Below are 22332 nucleotides of genomic sequence, written 5' to 3'. Positions count from 1 at the left end.
GTTTCCTGAAGGGAAAGTCGGGGGAAGGAGTGGACCACATTGGGAGGCAGAGAAGAGGCATCATGGTCAAACCTCTGATTTGTTCTCCAGAGACTCAGCTTTTCAGTCTTGTCTGTGCTTAAAAGTTTTGTTTTTATAGCTACTCAGGCAAAACCCTCCTAGGGTAGACTCATTTATACTATCCAAAAAGTGTTTCTGCTGGTACAGCATATTCTGATTCAGTGAGCAAAATAAGCTATACCAGAAAAAAATCATTTTTTGCTAGTATAACTGCTTCTAAAGAAGGTCTTTTGCTGGTATAACTAACGTCGTAAAAAAAAAAAATCATCCCCCTTACCTAACATAGCTGTGCTGGTAAAACTTTTTTAAGCGTAGAACTGGCGTTCATATATATATATATATATATATATATATAAGTTGGTGTTTTAGCTGTTATGACTGCAGAATAAACCTTCAGAATGTGACCTGGATGTAACTGATGCAGCAATACATATCTGAATCTGCAGAGAGCCTGAAACAATCTCTCTTGCTCTAAACTGCCACAGTCATTTCAATGAGTACTGACTCATTTGCAAATGAGGGCACCTTAAATGTCTTAAATTTTCACTGCTCTTCAAAGCATTTTGAAAGGAGGATAAGTACATTATGAACCATTTCCCAAGGTGGGCAGGGGATGGAAGATATATACATTGAAAAAAAAAATCTGTAGATTTTAATGTCTCATATCGGACTTTTAGGGGTGTGTGACTAGTTTCATTTTTCTGAAGAGGGACTCAGCTTTAAAGTTTCAAACATTGACCTAGAGAGAAATATATGGGTATGAAAAAGAGAGAAAATATTTAGAGGGGTAATGTGTGAGTGTATTTTTTAGCATGCTTAGTAAATGTCTAGTATAAAATAACTGCCTGTGATTTTGTTGTTGTTGTTTAATTAGTTTAGATGTGTTTCATTCCATCTGCAAAATTGTTAAAGAATCCGTAAAGGCATTTCACCTCTCTAGTAGACTTTTTCTTTGAATTTTTATCATAAAAACGTATTTGTCCACAATAATGTTCTTGTTCCAATCTAGAACATCTGCTGAAATTACAAATGGAAGAACTTGTAGAATTCCTTCAGGAGACTCTAGCCAAGGATTTCTTCTTAGAAGATGACTTTGTAATAGAGCAGCTCCAAAATTCGATGTCTGAACTGAAACGAGCAAAGTTGGATCTACCAGCAGCTGGTAAGAAACGTCCACCACACATACTGATCTGTACCTTAAGAACTTTTTGAACAAATTAAGTATATAGTTGCCCACTTGTAAAGTGTTAATTGCCTGCCATTAACATCCATGAATACATGGTTTCCTCATCACTACAAAGTGGTTATTGCATTTGAATGACTTTTAGGTTTATAAAACAAAACTGCCACCTTGAATCCTGAGCCTGCTACATTTAAAAAAAGTGGTTAGCACTTAATTGTATTTATATGCAACACACTTAAACTTCCTAGGTTCAGGTAACTGTGTAATTAACTTTATTAAGTTGAACTTTTAAAATAGAGATGTTTACAAGCAAGAAGATAAAAATCAGAGGATGCTTACTTTTCAAGCCAACAAATTTCAGTCCAAGGTTCTATATTGTTTTATAGATTAGCCACTGCACAGAACTGCTATTCCCCTGAAATATAACAAGAACAAAACATCCTCCTTTTATTCAAATATACCCTTTGAATTCCTTCTAGCTAGTCATCCTTTCTAGATCTTGAACTGATTTACCTCCTCCTTTTTATTTTCAGAGCTATGTATGAACTGCGTAATGGAGCACTCCATCTTAAAAAATATCAAATTATCTTGTGATTATTTACAGCTCTCTATAGCTATAAATAATACAATTTTATTATAACACAAACATATGTTAAAAGAATATTAAGGTTGCAAAGTCAAGCACTCAAAAGTTAGGAAATGCCAGAATTAAGGTTGCTCGGACAACATTAATTTGGCCTCCTTCTGCATATGCATTGTGGATACAGTCTTTAATTACATGTTCACTCATTTTTTATCCTTGTTCATTGTGTGGCCCTAGACTTTATTTAGTGCAAACTATTCAACAGTGTCCAAAAACAGAATTACTAATTTCCTCATGCAGTTTTCCCCTCCCACCTATTTGTTCAGTCTACTTCAGGGGTTCTGAAACTGGGGGTCGGGACCCCTCAGGGGGTCATGAGGTTATTACATGGGGGGGGGTCGCAATCTGTCAGCCTCCACCCCAAACCCTGCTTTGCCTCCAGAATTTATAATGGTGTGAAATATATAAAAAAGTGTTTTTAATTTATATGGGGCGGGGGTCGCACTCAGAGGCTTGCTATGTGAAAGGGGTCACAGTACAAAAGTTTGAGAACCACTGGTATTTCTCCCATGCAGTCTGGTGGTTGTCCCCTCTGCATTTGAGTCAGGTGACTTCTTGTGCCGCATCGCCAGGATGCCAGCAGGAGTGGTCATTGTGAGCACAGGAGAAAAAGGCTCCCCACCTCAGTTCCAGTGCCAACCCCACCACAGCCCAGAGCAGCTGGCAGCTGCAATTACGGGAAAGTCATCCAGCTTTGCACCCCTAGCCCTGGGATGGGGCAGGCTCAGTTGCTCTGCAACAATGGCACAAATGCGGTCTGAAAGCTAGAGCTTTCCAAAGAAAAGGTCACCCGAATTTTTTTTTTTAACATTGCAAAATGTATTTTTCCCTGCATTTGGTCTCAGAAACTGAACTGTTTTGGCTGAAATTTTCCACAACATGGAGAATTTCAGCCCAAATGGTGAAGTTTGGTAAAGTTATAAGACTTTACTTTCTGTTGCTTATCATGGAAAGGGTTGGGCTGCCTTAATAACACGCAGTGCTACTACCCCAGTATGGGCTGGTTCTGGGCATTAGAAGGTGGGAGCATCTCTCTCCTGTGTTCCTCCTGCTGTCACCCAAGCAGCTTGGAGAAAGAAGCTGCCTGACTCAAATGCAGAGGGGATAAGAGCCAGACTTGAGGGGGAGTAGCTTGTGACAAGGAGCTTGTGGGGTGAGGGGCGGGAGACTGGGACTGGGCAGCTGGGGCTGGCTGGGCAAGGAGACTGGGACTGAGAGCTGCGGGGAGAATGGGACTGGGTGGGCAAGAAAACTGGGACTGGGAACTAGTGAGGCAAATGGAAGGAGGTGAAGGGGAAGGAGGACAGATCTGATGAAGAGCCAGATTGCAGAGTGAGAATTGGGATTGGTTGGGCAAGGAGAGTAGGACTAGGAGGGAGAGAGGGAGGGGGGAGATGGGCAGAAAGGTCTGGGACCATTAGAATGCACTCCTCTCCAGATCCTGAAATGGAACCCATGATTCCTTAGTCTCACCATTCCTTTGCTGTCACCAAATATCTGTGAAACCCACTGAAAAAGCATCTCTTCATCCCCTTCTAGTGCTGGTCAGTTTAGAAGATAACAGACTACTGCTGTGAGTTATTCCATTAACTCAAGTGGTAGTGGTCTGTGTTGGTGGATCATAAGGGTCAATACTGCTAGTGACCCAGGTGGTGTCACATGGTACCACATGATGAATTTTTTTCAGTTTTCTTTTTTAAAAACCTAGGGATTATGCACACAAAACTAAGTTAAAGAACGTTATTAAGTTATAAAGTCAGCCTATCAAAATTTAAGAAATTTCAGAATAAAGGTGCCTGTGCAACATTAATTTGGCCTTTGCACCTGCCTGTGCATTATGATACAGTTTTTAGTTATGTGATCTCACATGTTTTTTTCCACGGGACCTGTGCCTCATTCAAGTGTGTGGTGTGTTATGTATTTGTGGGGGAAGTATGGGTTTTTACATTATCCTGTGAGGAAGATTAATATGTAGTGTTTCTTTAGTGTTTCTTTATTTGTTGGAAGCAGAAGAGAGTTGTTGTGAAGTGCAGAATTTTTACTGTCAGTGGAAATATTCTGCACGAGTGTTAAGAGATGTCCCCTAACTTGGCATTTCCTTGCTATTTAGGGTTTATTTTGGGGGGATGGGAAACTTAATGAAGTTTTTGTTAATGAGAATTTCCTAGGGTTTTAATAGGACAATTAATAGGATAAGCAACAAGGGCAGTTTAGGTTCGACATTAGGAAAAACTTCCTAACTGTCAGGGTAGTTAAGCATTGGAATAAATTGCCCAGGGAGGTTGTGGAATCTCCATCATTGGAGACGTTTAAGAGCAGGTTAGACAAACCTGGGATGGTCTAGATAAAACTTAGTCCTGCCATGAGTCCAGGGGTCTGGACTAGATGATCTCTCAAGGTCTCTTCCAGTTCTCCGATTCTATGGTTCTATATTGCAGAGTCAATAACCCACCCTGACTTCCCCTGAGGTGTACAGGAATATAGAAGTAGCTGGAGATGTTTGAGGTGGAGATCAGGGGAGAGAATGATCAGAGGGAATAGTATGGAGAAGGGAGGTTTGGAGAATAAGAACACCTTGGTATGTGTCTCACCACCCTGGCATCCCCGGGACTCTGATGAGGCAGAGGAAGCCCTGCTGGAAAAGGGATGATTGGGTACTGGTAGAGAATGGAGACTTGTTTTCCCCCACAACTCATCTCATCGTGGTGCACCAGGGAGATGGGCTGGAGGACTCTAGTTCTCCATCAACAAATGAGATGGGACAGTTGAGTGAGCTAACTAGGCAGTGGATTGTAGGGTCCGTCCTTACCTAATAATTCCAGCACATCCAGGATTTCTAGGTTAGGGAGCCTGTTAAGTATGGTATTTGTTCTGCTGGACCAGGTACAGCTCTTCAACACAGAGGTGTCTCTGTCAAAGCCATCGAGCATTGACAGAAGTATGAGAGCCCCTGCTTTGGAGATCTCAATTCCTCCCCTTTGGGAACCCTGTTAACCTCTCCCGCCCCGAATGTGCCTGAGTTTATAGCATAGAGGAGATATGCACACACTGGTGTTCCTTCTCTCTTACTTCAAGATGAGGGAGGGAAGCAAGAACCAGGCCAGACAGGACTTCTCTCCCCATTTTCAGATTCCTGTTGAAAGGAGAAAGAGGCTAAGTGAAGTTTCCCAATAAGATGTATGCTCCAGTGGGAGTAAAATAATCTGTGAAAGCACTTTCCATTTGATTTTCTTCTTCTGAAAGAGAGGTGTCAGACTGAGGGAGACCTTCCTATGCTGTTTCTTCTCATGATAGAAATCATACTTCTCTTCAATGTGTAACCCACGTTTATACAGTGCTGCTCTGACCCCCTTCTAGGGGCTAGTCCATATACAGCAGGGGTTCTTAAACTGGGGGTCGAGACGCCTCGGGGTTGTGAGATTATTACATGGGGGGTCACGAGCTGTCAACCTCCACCCCAACCCCGCTTTGCCTCCAGCATTTATAATGGTGTTAAATATATAAACAAGTGTTTTTAATTTATAAGGGGGGTGTCACACTCAGAGGCTTGCTATGTGAAAGGGGTCACCAGTACAAAAGTTTGAGAACCACTGATTATATAGGGCGACAGCCTTTGTGCTGCAGAAGCTGGATTCTTTAGGTCAGGCAGTAGGAGCTCTTCCTTTTACATCCAGAGGTCCCTGGTTCCGGCCTTGCTGTTGCCCACTCATCCTGGAGTGTCACTTTAAAGCAGAAAGAAAGATTGGGTTCATACCAGTTCTCACTGATGATAGTGAAATAGGACAAGTGTCCAATCATAGGTCTCCCAGGGGAAGGGAGCAGGCACGTTCTTTAAGGGAGTGAGGTGTGCACTAGAGATGCATGTATTTGAGTGTTTGATATATCACAGAGGAAGGGAGTATTTAGGAGTAAATATCTCTGGGGAATGATGATCCATGGAGGTGCAGGGCATGTATCTCTACCATGAGAAATTCTGGAAATGGAATGCAAGTCATACTCCACAGTAGACAATGCATATCTTGTTTGTTAAAAGGTGTGGCCCTTGATGAGCCAATAATAGTTTGTTTTCAGAATTTCTTTTGCTCTTACCTTGGGTAGCCAAAGTACCACTGATGTGAAAAAAAATAACTATTTTTTAACATGGGGTGTGCTGCTGCTTGGGTAAAATCACTGCAAAGAAAGCTAATTATGTTTTATTGCTGGATGTGGGGAGGAGACTTCGATTTTCCTTTATTTCTGCCTTAATAGCCTGGGAAACTCTCTGTATGTGTGGTATATTTTTGTTTGGGGTGAGTGGAAATATTACTCACCTTTTTCACAAAATAAATATAAAATACCTTTATCCTAATCCTCAGAAATCTAGCAGATTTGTCTCCTGTTATCCTTAGCTGAGTAAGTCTGATGCCTCATTTGTTCTTATGAATTTCACAAGCCTTTGATTTTTCTTCACTCTGATGTTCATTTTGGTTTTTCTAATCACTGTCTTCAGGCAATAATATTTTTCTACAGGCTCTCAGCATTCTCTAGACATTTAACCTTGCTCAAATGTCTGTCTGTCTGATTCTGCTACCTGCATGATCTTTAGCCCTTTTTATTTATTTATTTATTACATAAACTTGTCAAATCACTATATGCCATGTAGCAATGCTTAGAAAAACTAGTCTGGTCATGTAAGCACCCATTAGAGTCTGGGGGAAAAAAAATGTTTGTTTTATTTTTTTTCTCAACTAAAATTGGAGAGAAATCCTTTCTTACATTCTTGCACTGAGCAACAATTACACCTTTAATTGTTATGAACTAAAAACCATTTAAAATTAACATAAAAATATAGCCTTCAACAGACTGCATCAGTATCAGTCATCCAAAAATAGCAGAGAACTAATTAAGCTCAGTGGAATTCTCCATCTGTCAGTCTTTGTCAGTACAGGAAAATCCAGACACCCTATATGGGCAGGCTGTGGTCAGATATCAAAAGAGGTATTAACTTTGCCCAGCACTTCTAGGAGGAAACCTGCAACAGAGTTCCCTTGGTTTCTTCTTGCATGGCTTTAAACTCAGAACCAAAGAGCTCCCTTCCTTCAGAAGAAGGGGAGGGGATGAAGAGGCAGAAAAATGTCAATATTTGTTTTGATTTTTTTTTGTTTAAATGGTTTGCCTATGTGTGTTGAGATGAAGCCATTAAATACTTAGTGTGAACATCCAAGTTCCAGGAGCACAATGAGATCACAATCAAGTTAGTTGCCATGAAGCTAGGCATAAAGCATAGGGTACCCACTGAAATGCCGAAGACCAAAGCCAGGAATATTGTTCATAGAGCAGATTGGAGATCTTTAACCTTTCTGGCAGAATCCTCTTGTGAGTCAATCTGTGCCAGGATGGCCTCTGCTAACCTGCTGGAAGCTTTAGGAATGTGGAGTGCTTCAGAAGATGCCTCATAGTTTCAAGCCCCTCCTTTCATCAAGGCACCAGGAGGAGGACTACAAATGCTCATGTAGAGGCAAGCAACCCTTCTGAGATTTCTCCTCTGCATCCCCTCAAACAGTCTTAGCAGAAGAGAAAATAACATCTCCTGGGGCCATCGCAATGCAATGAGGGCTACACGGCCAAGGAACAACTTCTAAAATCTGCTAATGCACACTACCTCTAAGTCTGCATGACTCCAGTCTCCATCCTCCTGATGGATCCTTTTGGAACAGGCTGTTACTCTGTGGGTACTTTGCTCCGTAGATCAATGGGTAATGAAAGTAACTCATTGAGTTATGCCACTGAGTTCAAAAAAACTCCTTAATACAGATTCTTTACTTGCCCAGTGTCAAAAAAAATCCTTTGAAATGCTCCTAAATTATGGGAATAACTTCCCACCTATTCTCTTAGTCATAGAACCAGTAACAAAATCAATGTGCTTCCAAGAGGCTTGCCTCTACCTTCTCTGTAGACCTTAGGTAGTTGGGTGGAAACTGGATTCTGAGTCTAAAGTTCCTGAACAAGTCAGTCAGGTCAGATTTCAAAATTCGAAGATCCTGAAGTCCACTCTTGCAGTCACCTACCATCCATATTGTGACCCACAAAGTACAAAAGAGGCCCAAAAAATCATCCTGTGACCCAAATCTCACATTTCTTCATGTCTGTAAAGCCTTCAATGGAGCTACACCAATTTAAAGTAGCTGAAAATTTCTCCTGAGGTCATCTAATAGGCACTGCTCCACTTTTACATAGGCACTATTTCTGTCAAATTCCAAACTTAGAATCTGCCTTTGTCCGCTTAGTCATTTTACACTCTGTGTGTGTAGTAACCCTTGCTTTAAAGTTTGGCTGCCTCAGTTGCACCCACATGTCTCGCTTTTCTGTGTGCGGAAAAAATAGTGGAAAGTTTGAATATTATGTTTTTCACAGATTTTGTTTTTCAGTTTAATATTTTTCTATTAATTCTGCAGCCGTGTATGTAATAATTTAGTGATAATCTGCCAAAGGATGTATGTCGTTAGCTGTAAACGTTAGACAGTGAAATGCATCTTACGACACTGACAAGTAAGGCAACAAAATTATGAAACTCTGCTTGATTTACTATTTCTGATGCTATGCATCTTCTATTGTTTTTTGTTTCAGAGGAATTTGGGATTTTTCATTTATATGTTTGGAGAAAACAAACGTAGCTATTTTTTAATTTTTGTACTGCATTTTATTTATTAACCAACTAAACCAAAATGCATTTCTATCATGTGTTTCCTATAATTTTTCTAGTGCTTGTCTGATGTGTATTTTCTGATATTATAAAAGGATAGTAGAGCATGGAATGGTGTTATTTCCAGCAATTTTATATATTGGTTCTGCACTGTTTAAAAATCTTTTATTGCTTGACCTCTTTAGTTTGCACATTTTTATATCGCTATAAATGAAATTATGATGCAGCTGGTGGTTCACAGTTTTTTTACTGAATCTTTCAGTGCAATTTTTCTCAAGAAATGTAAGAATTAGTGATATAAAATGTAATGTGATTATAACTAGAAAATGACTATAAAAAGTCACCTTGCTTTGACACAAAACTATCCTGGAAGTCTGTTAAGCATTTTTCACTAATTGCATTGTTTTTAATCTAAATACAAATGTTTATAATTAAAAAGTGAGTTTTTGCAACCATCAGCACTGCAAACCTAATATAGCTACAGAAAAGCAAACTGTGTATTCTCATCTGCCTCATGCTCCATCATCAAAATTGCCATCCAAGTTATAACTCCAGAATCCCCTTTTGTTGATGATGGCATTTTGAGGAGCAAGAAGCTAGTCTGACTTTCTGATAGCAGTTTGAACGTCCAGTACAAGCAGTAACATTTTAAAAAGTCCTTTTTGACTCTTAAATGGAGCAAATAAGATGGAGAAAGTCACTGATGCTAAATAAACACAAAATACCAAGATGTCATTTTAACTGAATAATTTTTCTGACCCTTTACTATGCTTGAAAACTGTATTAGAACAAAGTGTGTATATGCTTGTGCTGAAATTAAGGACTAGACTGTTATTCACCGGAGAGAGCACTTAAAGCACTTTAGTCCAATTATATGTCTGTTATTCAATGCAAGAAGCTGTTAGTGCCTGCTGAAGCAATTAATCTGTAAAGTCTTGTAGTTGGGATTGATTTCCACTGGGTGGTGACAGAGACTTTTTAGATCAAGAGTAAGTCAGTAGAATAAAAACCCTTTTAATATGACTCTAATTTCAGATCATTTTAGGACTAGTTGTATTGACTTCTTTGTTTTCCCCCGTTTTTTTGCTGCTCTCTCTGGTTTTTTGTACTGCTGCTGCATGGACTCCCCTAACTTTAGACACAGGATAACCAAATCATTACACGCTTCCACACAAAAAATGGCACAGTATCAACTGTGTCGTTTCTCATGCAGAGTTTCTATCCGATTCCTTTTGAGGAAGGCCCAATAATTAAACGTTTTGTTTAGTTTCTTGGTATGTTAAAGGGGAGGAGGAATAAGAATACAATTTCACACCTCACTATGCATCTAATTATGGCAGGCTAAGAAAAATCCAGTTGCCCAGAAAGCTTGAGAAAACAAAACCAGCACATTTGGGCAATAATACTGTTAATTGCTGCTGCCAAAACAGCCACCAGCTGACAGTTTCCACTTCATATTTTCTGTTTTTTTTTTTTCAGTTGCCCTATTAATATTATCGTTTGGTGCAAATGCATCTTAGAGAAGATTTGTTAACCTCTGTAAACTATATAACAATTCCCAGCCCAGAAACAACTGTTAACTCGATCAAAATGTGCCCTGCAGTCAAACAAGTGAATGTGCCCTGAATGTTAGTAAACTCAATCTTTGGGCCAATGGTGGAAACTAATTCCAGTTAAGGCAGCAACACTGAGAACACCCTGTTGCTAATTCTTAGGGGTTCAGCTCTGGGGACTCTTAACAATTGAGCTTAAAAATCGCAGTTGAAGGGGTCAAGGTGAAAGCATGGCTGAGGCTGCAGGTGAAGCTTTAGGCTGAAGTGTGGTGGAACATGATGCAGAACTTGCAAAGGAATATTTGGCATGTTACCGTGACAAGTCATGAGATGTTTTATTTGCATACTTCTTCTCAACAGAGGGGCTTGCGCTCGCTCTCTCCCTCTCTCTCTGTTTCTATGGTTATTTGCTTGCTCTTTCACTCTGGGTATTTCTTTTTATTTTTTTTCTCATTTTGCTTTTTTTAGAGGTGAGGATATGAACCTGTTTTTCTTTTTCCTCTGTTCCTACCAGCACCCGACATCGTGGTCTTCCTGTTCGCTACTACCCCCCAAGTGTCTCCTGGTATTTTATCTCTGGCTTTTTCACAACATTCATGTACATGATTTGCATGCTTTCTTTGTGAGTTTGAGCCATATATATTTGCATTAATATGCATGGTGATGGGTGTGCAAATTATTCTTCCTGTTTTTATTTCATGTGCCTCAAAGGATTTCATTTTCTTTAATTTTAGGTTAAATTTAAGAGCTCTTATTGTTTTCAAGGGCAATAAATTATTCTTGGCATCTAATGCAGTTGGTAGCCCCTAAGAATGATTGTGGATTTACTGGGAGTGACCAACACCCTAATTAAATATAGTCTGTTTATAGCTTAAAACAGTGTTCTTTTTGTAGGAGGTGGCAGTGGTTTGGAATATGCCTTTATGCTGTAAGATTCTTGTTATTGGACTATGCCACTACCCCATCACTTTTGATGATGTCTTTAGCCTTGGTTGTGTTATGGTAAGAGGTGGGCAAACCTTAGTGAATATTAATCTGAGCATGACTGAGCCTAGGATCCAGGTATGTGTTTTGCTGCTTTACCTGTTAGGAAAACGGAGCATAGCTAACAGAGTTTAGTAAAGTGGCTGTATCTAAAGGTTGGAGTACAAATGCTTCTTGTACTCCAATACTCTGCTGATCCAGACAAGATTTTCGATGTTTGAGTGCGAGGCCAAGTTAATTTGTGTTGTGTGGAGGCTTTATGATGAAGATATAAAGCTCTGTCTTTTTTCATCCTATATCTTATCTTTTGTTTCTATGCAGACTCTAAGCTCCAGTGTCATCAAGTCATAGAAAGTAAAAGCCTGGTATCACGTTATTAGAATGCCCACGGTTTTATCTTTCGAAAGAACAGTTGTAGGCTTGGAACATTTTGGCTGTTACTCTGGTCTTAACATTCAGTCTAAAGTTTAACAGCTTCACAATAGTGTTCCATAACTAATATTACGGTGTAGGGTTGTTCTGACATCCTTTTTATGACTATAATTCAGGTTATTGCATACATCATATAAACCACACACACCAATGCTAATGCACTCGGTTACTGTGAACCATGCGAGAAAGATTACAGAAAATAATCTTCAAAGCAATGTAGAATTCAATAAAAAATGTCTGCAATATTCTCGCTTGGGTTTTATGAAAGCTTAATGGTAATTAAGAGACCTTAAGTGTGTCGAATTAAAAAAAACAAAAAACTTATTGTTCAACCAAGCACATTTCAAAGGATTCCAATCTGCTCTATGTGAATTTCTTCAAGACTGAAAGAGAAGGGAAAACAGTTGATGCTTTTAAATGTGTATATGCAAATACAGAAAGCATTGATGTAGGTACTGGAAGAGCACTGGAATGCATATTTAAATATGAATGCAACTATTTATTGTTTAAAAATAGATTGAATACTTATATTTCAAGCATGGAAGACATTATTGACAAAGGAGGACCATTTTTTCTTAAGAGGTTTAGAATATCATAGAATATCAGAGTTGGAAGGGACCTCAAGAGGTCATCTAGTCCAACCCCCAATAATGTTTATTGCATACAAGCACATTAAATTATCTGTGTAAAAATTACATCATTATAGTTACTGATGGGCCATTTTCTTACAACATCCCATAACACCTGATGGATCACCTGAAAGTTGCAAACTACTTAACAGCATATAAAACCAAGATCACTTCTGTATAATTTACACAAACTTTTTTTTTGAAGGGCATATTGTATGTATTTACTTCCCGATTCAGACTTCATTCTTATCATTAAAATAGACAATTTAGTATTACACAGAATTGCTTCATTTTTCTGAAATGCTGTACTACTTAATTTAAAAAAATTCATTGAGACAAATAAGATGGGAAAAACTAACGACATATGGCTCTGGTGTTGGAATATTTATTAAGGGTGAAATTCATCCCTGTGCAGAAGACAAGCACAAGGTCTTAAGTCCTGCATACACCCTAGTTGGAGGGCGTAAGTGGGACATAAATGATTTAAAGGTTTTGCAGAGCCTCTGTAGGGAGTGAATTCCACCCCCTACAGAGGGGACAAAAAGAATATGGGACAATTTTTTTAACTGTGTGATGTAGTGTTCAGTATATTGTCTTGGAAAGCCATCGTTATGAAGAAATCTCTCAGCATTCTTAAAGCACCTGTCATCATAGTTTCTATGTACTCTATATGGATTGTTTAAAAAAAAAAAAAAAAAACAGAGCCATGCAGAAAAGCAGTCAGTTCTTTCTTACTGATCATGTCGTCTGTGCGATTTGAGTGCACTTGCTGATTGAGGTTTTCTAAGACATTTATGGATTTGCTATTAGCCCCTTCATAGTTTCTCTTTTTTATGTCTTTTTCTGTGTCTTGGAAATTTGTGGGGAAAACAATTCTAACTTAACTTTATTTTCTTAATCGTCAGCTTGAAAGGTTCACTTACCTTCTTTTGAAATATAACTGTAACAGAGTGGCACGATCGACCCCTCTGCATAGGGATGCTGGACTCTTCTGTGACCTATCAGGCTAGCAGGGGTTAGTGCCCTGCATAAATCAGCTGAGTGGATTCTGCTGACTCTTTGTGGCAGGAAGCTTGTTAACTCTGCCAAGTTTTGAGACCACCTGATTGGAGTGAAACCAGTGATAGACACGAGAAAACTTAAGAACAGTCAGGCTGGAAGGATTAAGTTTAGGCTGACGTTTGTTTTAAATTACTACTGCAGCAAGACCTCAGGCAGGGGGTAAGTTTGACCTTACACAATACTGTAGACTTCATTTGGAGCAGAATGAGAATGACCACCAGCATACAATAACTATGAAACTGGCATTAGTTAGGCAAGCAGCAAACAGAGACTTCTCTGTTAAACTCTCATTTTGTTACTTTGTCATCTCGCCCACCCTCATCACGTTTCTGTTTTGTGGACCTGTCACCTCCTGTCTGACACCTAGACTGTAAATTCTGTTTTTATTTGCCTATGCAGAATCTAGCATGATGTGGCCCTGATCCTTGATGGCAGTTCCTATGTGCTATCCAATGATAATCTCAGTTTCTGCCATCCCCCTTTAATGAGAATCAGCTGTCAAAGATTTAACTCATATTGTTTGTACAATTTCCATGACGCTATTAATACTTCTAAACATTATATTTTAGAGCAGGGATCGGCAACCTTTGGCACGTGGCCGGCCAGGGTAAGCACCCTGGTGGGTCAGGCCGGTTTGTTTACCTGCCGCGTCCACAGGTTTGGCCGATCGCGGCTCCCAGTGGCTGCGGTTTGCTGCTCCAGGCCAATGGAGACTGCGGGAAGCGGCGCGGGCCAAGGGATGTGCTGGCTGCCGCTTCCCGCTGCCCCCATTGGCCTGGAGCTGCGAACCGCGGCCAGTGGGAGCTGCAATTGGCCAAACCTGTGGAAGCGGTAGGTAAACAAACTGGCCTGGCCCGCCAGGGTGCTTACCTTGGCAGGCCACGTGCCAAAGGTTGACGATCCCTGTTTTAGAGACACAAGTATGTCTGAGTGTTCGTTCAGGTGCACTATACAGAGATGCAGAATGAATTGTTCATACAAATAACTGGTGATGATGAGATGTTAACTTTTAACTTCAGATTTTCCAGTGATAGAGAAAAGTTGCATGGTCCTGTGTCTCTAGTGCAGCAATGAGGATCAAAACACTAAATTATTTCTCTACCAACAATTTTACATAGCTTTTCTATATAATTTTTCAGCAAAACCAGGGCTTTTTTTTCTGGCCTTGCAGTTTTTACTTAGTAAACTGATATATGATAGAGTTTATTTGGCTATCCTGTCTGATTTTTAAAAGTTACAGGCAAATTTTCAAACAGATTGTGTGGGGGATGCATTTAAAAATTACATACTTAACTTTTTTCTATTTATAATCTGAAAGAAATTGCTGTACGTAAGTAGGGAAGCTACAATTTTATGAGGTGTGGAAATAACTTATTTACTAGTATTAATTTAGAATGGGAAAATAGCTCTGACTGCTTTGAAAGGAGAGAGTAATTTGAACAGAAATGTTGGTATAAATAGTCATATGGGCATTATCAGACAGTCTGTATAGCTCTCATTTCTCTGTTTATAATTAAGTTTTTACATGGTTGCAATCTGGAATATTGTGTCCCCTTAAGAGACTGACATTTAAACATTGAATGATGGAAGATATGTTGTGCTCATAACCAAAAGAGAACTCTCCACTTATATGCTGCTCTTAAGTAAATGCTGTTGTCTTTTACTGCCATCTTTGTCAGAACAGAAATATTAGTGTTCCTATTTGGCATTCAGATTCTGTGGTGATGGGGACCTTAGTAGTACCTAGATATTTAAATAAATTCTCTTCAAACTACAATGATCATAAAAAAGAACTGAAGTTAAAAAATGAAGGTGGTAAGCATAATCTTTTAGCTATACTGTACATTTTTAATAGGGTCATTATGAAAAGAGGCTGATTGGCTGACAAAGCATTTAAGTGTAACTATCTAATGTAACCATTAGTCAGTTTTAGTGAACTTACTGTTCAGTGTTTAACAAAAAATTTGTGTTTAAAAATTAAAAGCTCTTGCATACTTTGGGTGTATAGCTACACTGGATACCCATTTTTCTTGTGTTTAGAAGTCTCTTGGCCTTGTGTTTCACCTCGCATGGTATAGTTGTCTAACATAACTGCACACCTGATTGCATACTTATACTAACAAAGTTAAGAAACAAGCATTTATATGCTGAATTTATTTTTGACTCCCCTGGGGTCATTAGGGGTGGGTGTGTGTGTGTGTGTGTGTGTGTGTGTGTGTGTGTGTGTGTGTGTGTGTGTGTGTGTGTGTGTGTGTGTGTGTGTGTGTGTGTGTGTGTGTGTAATATAAAGGGCTTCAAAAATTTGCCAGACAGCTGCAAGCCAGTGGTCTAAACCTAATAAGGAAGAAGTATGAGCTCATACTCATGATGGGCTTGTGAGAAACTCAGCAGCTCACCTTCAACTGCTGAGCAGGAGGATTGGACTGGGATTCTTACCAAGGTTTTGTCCCTCAACCTCTGTTATGGACTCAAGGTAGAAGGTCACTAATAAAATTGAAGTCTTCATTTTCTATCTATCTCTTTCCCCTTCCTCCAGAGCCTCTTAACTACTTTGGTGGAATGGGACTTCCTAATCTACTCCTGCCCACGAGGTTTTTGTGGGGATGAAGAGGGTCCCCTCCATGAATACTCCAGTAGTCCACTGCTAGTTGCTTTCCCAAACAGCAGTAATGTAAAAATGACATGACAGTTCTCAGTTGTACTTCTTTCCACAATGTTCAGTATAACAGTGGTAAAACAGACCCATACCTTAGACATTATATATAGACCAGAACAAAAACCCTAGATCCAAATATAACTGAACTTTGGGTCTGAGATCTAAATCCAGAGTTGAATTTGGCTGTCTGGACTTTTGTCTTTTATGGTGTGTGTGTGTGTGTGTGTGTGTGTGTGTGTGTGTGTGAGAGAGAGAGAGTGTTTAACACACACGCAGAGTTCCATATGAAAAAACTTCAATTTACTTTATTACTTATTTTTTAGGTAAAGAAGATGAATTTCCAAAGAAGCCGTTGGGACAAATTCTATTGGAACCTCAGCCTGCCGTGCTTAATCTTACTCATATGCTCAATGGACAGAGCAACACTAGTATTTCAAGAACACAGACAGCAAGAAGGACAGAAAGGAGACTATCTCCTGAAAAAGTACAAGAAGATTCACCAAATAACCGAAGAAGAATTAATTCACTGGAAAAGAAGCCTTCTTTAAAACAACAAAAGCCTGGACCAGCAGTCCGGAGTGAGCTATCTAAGAATGACGTAGATATCAGAAAAAAGCCTCAGTCAACAGTACAAGACAATTCTAGACAATATAACAATGCAGCTGCTAACCAAAATTCTAATGCTACTTCAGATACAAGAAGGGGATTTGTACCTAAATGGAATAAACCTTCAGATATCAAAGTTATTGAAAAGACTACAAAACTTACCGTGGAGGTAAAAGGTAGGTCAGTAAACCATGCTATTTCAGGGACACCACCAAGTCCTGGTGAACCACAGCCATTGAATGTAAAGCAAAAGATGAGGGGTTTGGATGCTGATGGAGGTAAGCGAGGGTCTAACGCATCGCAGTATGACAATATTCCAGGTGTTGACCATGAGAATGAGAATCCTGTTGAGGAGATGCTAGAAAGAGCTCATCCACAAAGTCCCAGGAATGTAACATACTCTAGTAGTCCTAGAAAGCAAGGTGCAAAAATTCCTGGCCCACTAAAAATATCCAACAATTATGCCATCAGTTCCCAACAGAGAAGCCCAAGATATTCATCTCAGTCTGATGGGTCAGATCACAGATCAAATGTTAAACAGCCACCACCATCTTATAGTAACCCACCTACGTACCATGGAAACACTCCAAAGCCTGCCTCCAGCGCAATTAGTGCAAGTTTTGTACCGTCACAGTATAATCATGGGAATCGAACCAACACTTCTGGTAGACCATATGGTTCTGTTTTTTCAACAGATTTTTCTCCAGATAAACCACATATGAACTCTTATCCTGCCAATCGCCAAAATCCTATTTCTCCACCTTCTAGTCGAATAGAAGTCTTACCTGTTGATGCCTATCCTGGCAACTCTAGATCACCCTCAGGTGTCAAATTTATAATTCCTCCAGTGGATTATTTGCCAGACAACAGAAAGAGGCCGGATGCTGCTTATATGTACAGACATGAGATATACAGGCAGCCCTGGAACCAAGATGCTAACCAAAGCCACTTGGGTAATTTACAGAAGTATGCAGCCAGTCAGCCAACACCTTTTCAGGACCATAATCTTCCAACTGTTTCTGTGGATAGTCCAATAAGATATAGGACTTCACCAACCTTGGAAGAACATGGTTCAGCACAATATCAATATTCAGGCCCACCAGCCCCTGCCCAGCACTACAGAAACCAAAATGATGGGATGTCTATGCATGAATCAGTGCTTCTGTGAGAATCCATCAATGCTAACTAATAAGCAAGAACCGAAAACATTAGATATATATTGCTGTGTTTATAATTGTCCAAGTCAGTATTTTATACAGAACGTGGGCAGTTCATGCAGTTCTCCGATAAAGTAATAACATTATTTCAAAGCCGTTTTAAACTTTGGCTGAAAGGTAGTTGAGCTTTTAAACTTGCATTGAACCTGTTGAAAGGGATCTGATGCATATAAACATAGCAATAGCAGTAGAGTCATCTGCAAAATGTGTCTAACACTACCATGTTTCTGAAATTTAAATAATTTGCACAGAGCTATAATCTTTCTGCCTAGCAACTGTAACACATTTGCAAGCTGTATTTTGACTGACATTACAATGCAGTAAGTGTGCTTGTGCAAATACACAAACATGTAGCTGGAGAAGAACTAAAGAGTCTAAAATGTAGATGCATTTACTCTTGGGCTAGGTTAGTGAAGTATTTTATTTCAGTTTAATTATTTTCTTTGTAATTTATTTGATAAATGACCCATTCATTTTGGATGGCCTTTCCTGTCTTTGTATACAAACTGCCTCAGTAACCCAGGATCGGATTGAAGATGGAGAGATGCTCTGGGTTGTTAATGTAATCTTACATGGGATGCTATTTCCCAGTTAATCTCCATTCCTTTGGCTGCTATCTTGCCTTTCCCTCAGCCAGAAGGAACAGACAAGCAAACCATGGAGCCAAAAAGAGTGTCACTCTGATCTGGCCGACAAATGGTGCTTAAAATCAGGGCAGTCTGAGTGTAGCAAGTCTTTAGGGTCTGGGTGAACTTTCAGCACGGAGTCTGTACCTTTGTACCCAAATCCAATGTTGCAAAGCAATGCTTTGTGTTCCCATTTAAGTCCCCTGAACTATTTGAGCACAACGTATACAATGCTAGAAGCAGAAATGGTGCTGCATTCTCACAGCATGCAGCCTTACCATGGGGTCTAACTTAGCAAACCAGTCATAGTGTGAGCTACTGGCTTGCCAAACAGTCCTCTTACTGGTATAAGAGTATTGCCAGTTACTTGAAACTTGAGGGCCGAACATGGGGGTTGTGTAGCTATTTTGACCCTCTGTGTGTGGTGTAGGGTTGCAAATCCTCCAGGATTGTCATGGAGTCTCCAGGAGTTAAAGATTAATCTTCAATTAAAGATTGTCATCTGATGAAATCTCCAGGAATACATCCAACCAAAATTGGCAACCCTAGTGCTATATGAATGCATTCAGTGCTCTTTCCCATGAGCTCGATAATGTCAGTTCAATGACATGTTTTGCTTTTGCCCTCCTTTTTCCAGAAAGCAATAGGTTCATGTCCAGGAATGGGCAAGTGCTGCTGCACTGTCAGGTCATTGAGAGATTGTGTGATGTGCAGCCTTGGACTGTTAATAAGAAGCTTAATAGACTCTTTGTAATTAAATATTTTTTTTAAATTAGTGTTTGCAGCCTTTTGTACTCTACATTCTCCTTGGCTTTCATCCACTGTGAAAAGAAAAAAAAATGCAGGTTAAGTGGCATACTTGGGGTGCAGTCTTATGAGCTGCTGAATGTAGGAATTGCTAAGCACTCTGAACTCTCATTGAAGTTAATGAGAGCTGAGGGTGACAGACCTCTTGCAAGACTGAGTCCTTATAAATCTTTTCTGTTAAAAGCTCTAATACTTAAATACCAAAACACTGGTAGGTTCGGGACACTTAAAAATCAGTCTTTGTTTGGGGAGGTTTTTGTCAATTTGCATTTTCTTGAGATGCGTTAGCTGAGTACATTGAACACTAGAAAACAGATCAATTTGTCTTTTAAAGAATGAGCTGTAGTGCCTATTCTTGCTGCAGGTTAGCTGTCTAGGTTTTAAGGTACAGAAGTAAAATGTTTGTTTTTAAAAATGGAAGTAACATTTACTATATTTCACACACTTCTTTTGTGTATATAATGAGCGGTGTAATTGGTGATGACCGGGGCAGTTTTATATTTTAAAGATTGCAAACTGCAGTGAAGGAACAGTAGCTAAGCACTACACTGAAAAACTCTAAACTGAAATTGAGATGATGAATAGTACTTGGGCTTATCTTAGTTCTGATTGCTTACAGCAGCTTAGCAATGTATGTATATAATGTGGTTAAGTGTAATAATCCCAAAGTTTTAACCATGGTTCTGTGATTCATAATAAATAAAGCTGTACAATTTACTTTGTGCTAGCAGCCTGGGACTGCTCCAAAATATGTATCAACACTAGTAAATACTGTAGATTTTTATATATAAAATATATACACACTATTTTCTTATGTCCTCTGCAACAGTTTTTTAACTGTTTATTCTATTTTGATGTGGTTGCATTTTTAACATGTAGAATAATAATAATAAAGTCTATGTTGTTATGTGTCTTTTTTTACCGTGTTTGATTATGCTTGTAGGCAAAAGCCATAATTCTGGTCTTCCCAGGATAAACTATTATTTTTAAAAAATTAATGGTATACTCTTGTATAATGTATGCCCTATTTAATTTGTCTGTATGTGTTTTCTTTTAGACTGAGCAATATCAATATATAATTCAGAAGTTACAGCTTATAGTCTTCTTCATTGCTAAACCTAGCCCTCAGCAATGGCTTTAGAAACGACGAACTGAACTGTCATTATAACTTTCCTGCCCTATCCCAGTGTTCTCACCCTATATCCGTCAACAACAGTGGACTTATTGACATGATAGATCTATACAATTTTACTAATCAGACTGAAAAATATAATTTTACTCAGGATTTGTGTAGCTGTGATCTGTACTGTCCTAAAGGGAAACTGGCACATCATAGTTTGTAGAATAAAAGTCTTATTTATGGGTAAACTTCATCTGCCTATTTAAGGTAAATGCATTGCAAGCATCAAAGGAATTATTCATGTTAGTTACCAAAAAGCTCAATATTACAGGAAACAGTAGGAGACAACTCTATCTGTAGCTTACAATAAGAAACAATTCTGCATTGGCTGGTGTAATGGATTAAATGTCCTGACTGGAGCTTTTCCTTCTCTGCTTTTTATAATTCTAAAACGTGCAAACAGTAAATATAGCTCCATAAACAAATTTAGGGCCCATTTTTTCCTTCAGTAACACTGGTGAATTCAGTGAGAGTTGTACTCACACAGTTGAGAGCAGAACTGAGCCTTTATGGTAAAAGTAACACATATCCCCCACAAAAATGAATTTAAAAGTGCCAGTACTGATGCTGAGGAGTTTAGCAACTCCTTGGCCATGGCTTAGGAGAGCTGTCTGAATGTTAGTCAAAAATACACCTTTCAAATGAACCACTCAATAATTCCAAAATTTGATTTGAACAGTAAACAACATCAAAATGTCAAAAAGACAGAACAGCCTAGCGAAGCAGAGAGGTAAATCCCTTTGATTCTCTGAGGAACACATGTACATTTTCCAAGAATATTTTTTTAAAGATTCCTACCCTGAGTTTCACATTATCCTAGATATGACTTTGAAATTGGACTTGCAAATTATAGATTTTTTTAAATCTCCCCCGTGTGAGTCCCATTACACTGCCTGCACAATATACGCCATCGAATGCCCACCTTTTCTTTTCCAGCAGTGTGCAGTCTGCTGCCAGTACTTCAGTGAGAAAAAGACCCTTTTTATAGTTCTGTAAACATGGCATGCTTATGAAGATCTGTGAATGTAGCATACTTAAAATTTAACAACATTTTAACCTCCGTAGTTTCTTAGCATTTTCCTTTTAGGGGATGTTAAGCCAACACAAATGCTTTTCAATACACTGTCACAACGAGGAGATAGCTAGATTAGTAACAAAAAATCTGAACCATGATGGCAGTAATTTGAACATGGCCTTTAAAATGGTTGCCACATCTATCAGGCATGAGGAACAAAGAACCTGAGTTTCTTCGTCCCTCCACTGCCTAGCATTGACTAGTTTTGTTTGTACTTATATTGTAGTGCATCAACAGAAAACCACTCATGCTTTTTACGGGTACAAAAACTAGAGATTTTGAATCTTCTGAGAACCAACATTTCATCCTCTGGCTTTTGACACTGATTTTGAAATTGGTTTGTTCTGCTTATGTTATTTGGGTAGGTCAGAGAAAACTAAGCTGTGCTGTACTTCATTATTCTTTTCTCCCTTCATTCTGGTAACCTCCCTTGACCCCTTCTCTGGAGTTTCCTGAACAACTGTGTTCCATTCCTCCCCATCTACTGCTATTCATTGGTAATGGCTGTTAAGATGGTTAAGACAACAGAGGTTATCATATGTCTCTTCAGCCTTTTCCAGACAATGTCCAAAGTAAAACTGTATTCTGTGCATTGAATGCATTTATCCACAAGCCTTAATGGTAAAAGTTTACTTAGGGGCATGGTTACATATTATACATGTTCTAAGCCTCTCTTGTTGTGGAAACTTTTTTTCAAGGGGGTTTTAAAGGCTTTCTTAAGTGTATGTGAGTAAGAGAGAGTGATATATTGGTGCTGATCTCTGAAGATACAGTTACACTTCAAGAATACAAAAGGGGTAGGGACAAATTCTTTCTTGGATATATATGTACATTTCCCTTCACCACTCCATTTATTGTCTCTCATCTTTTTGCCTTCCTCTCTCGCCACTTTAGCTCTGACTGAGATGCCGCTTTGTCTGCTTGCTTTGTCCAAGAA

The 22332-nt window shown here is 39.1% G+C and overlaps 1 protein-coding gene across 10 annotated transcripts in view; it reads left to right on the top strand.

Annotated features, from left to right (window-relative positions):
* The window catches only part of USP6NL (USP6 N-terminal like), a 208820-nt gene extending 188590 nt beyond the window's left edge, over positions 1 to 20230 (top strand). For 7 of the 10 annotated variants that reach the window (XM_065599296.1, XM_008172235.4, XM_024108964.3 and 4 more), the window contains 2 exons: positions 1070 to 1222; positions 16208 to 20230. In XM_065599296.1, the coding sequence (XP_065455368.1) occupies positions 1070 to 1222; positions 16208 to 17658 (1604 nt within the window). In that variant the 3' untranslated portion in view covers positions 17659 to 20230. Of the gene's footprint in view, positions 1 to 1069; positions 1223 to 8492; positions 8657 to 16207 lie in introns of those variants that run through there. The other 3 variants (XM_065599436.1, XM_042859460.2, XM_065549396.1) reach the window with 2 other exon arrangements.
* Positions 20231 to 22332: the final 2102 nt, after the last annotated feature.

This window comes from Chrysemys picta, chromosome 1 (genome assembly GCF_011386835.1).
Source record: "Chrysemys picta bellii isolate R12L10 chromosome 1, ASM1138683v2, whole genome shotgun sequence".
NCBI classification, from domain to species: Eukaryota; Metazoa; Chordata; order Testudines; family Emydidae; genus Chrysemys; species Chrysemys picta.
This window is presented reverse-complemented; position numbering and strand designations above follow the sequence as displayed.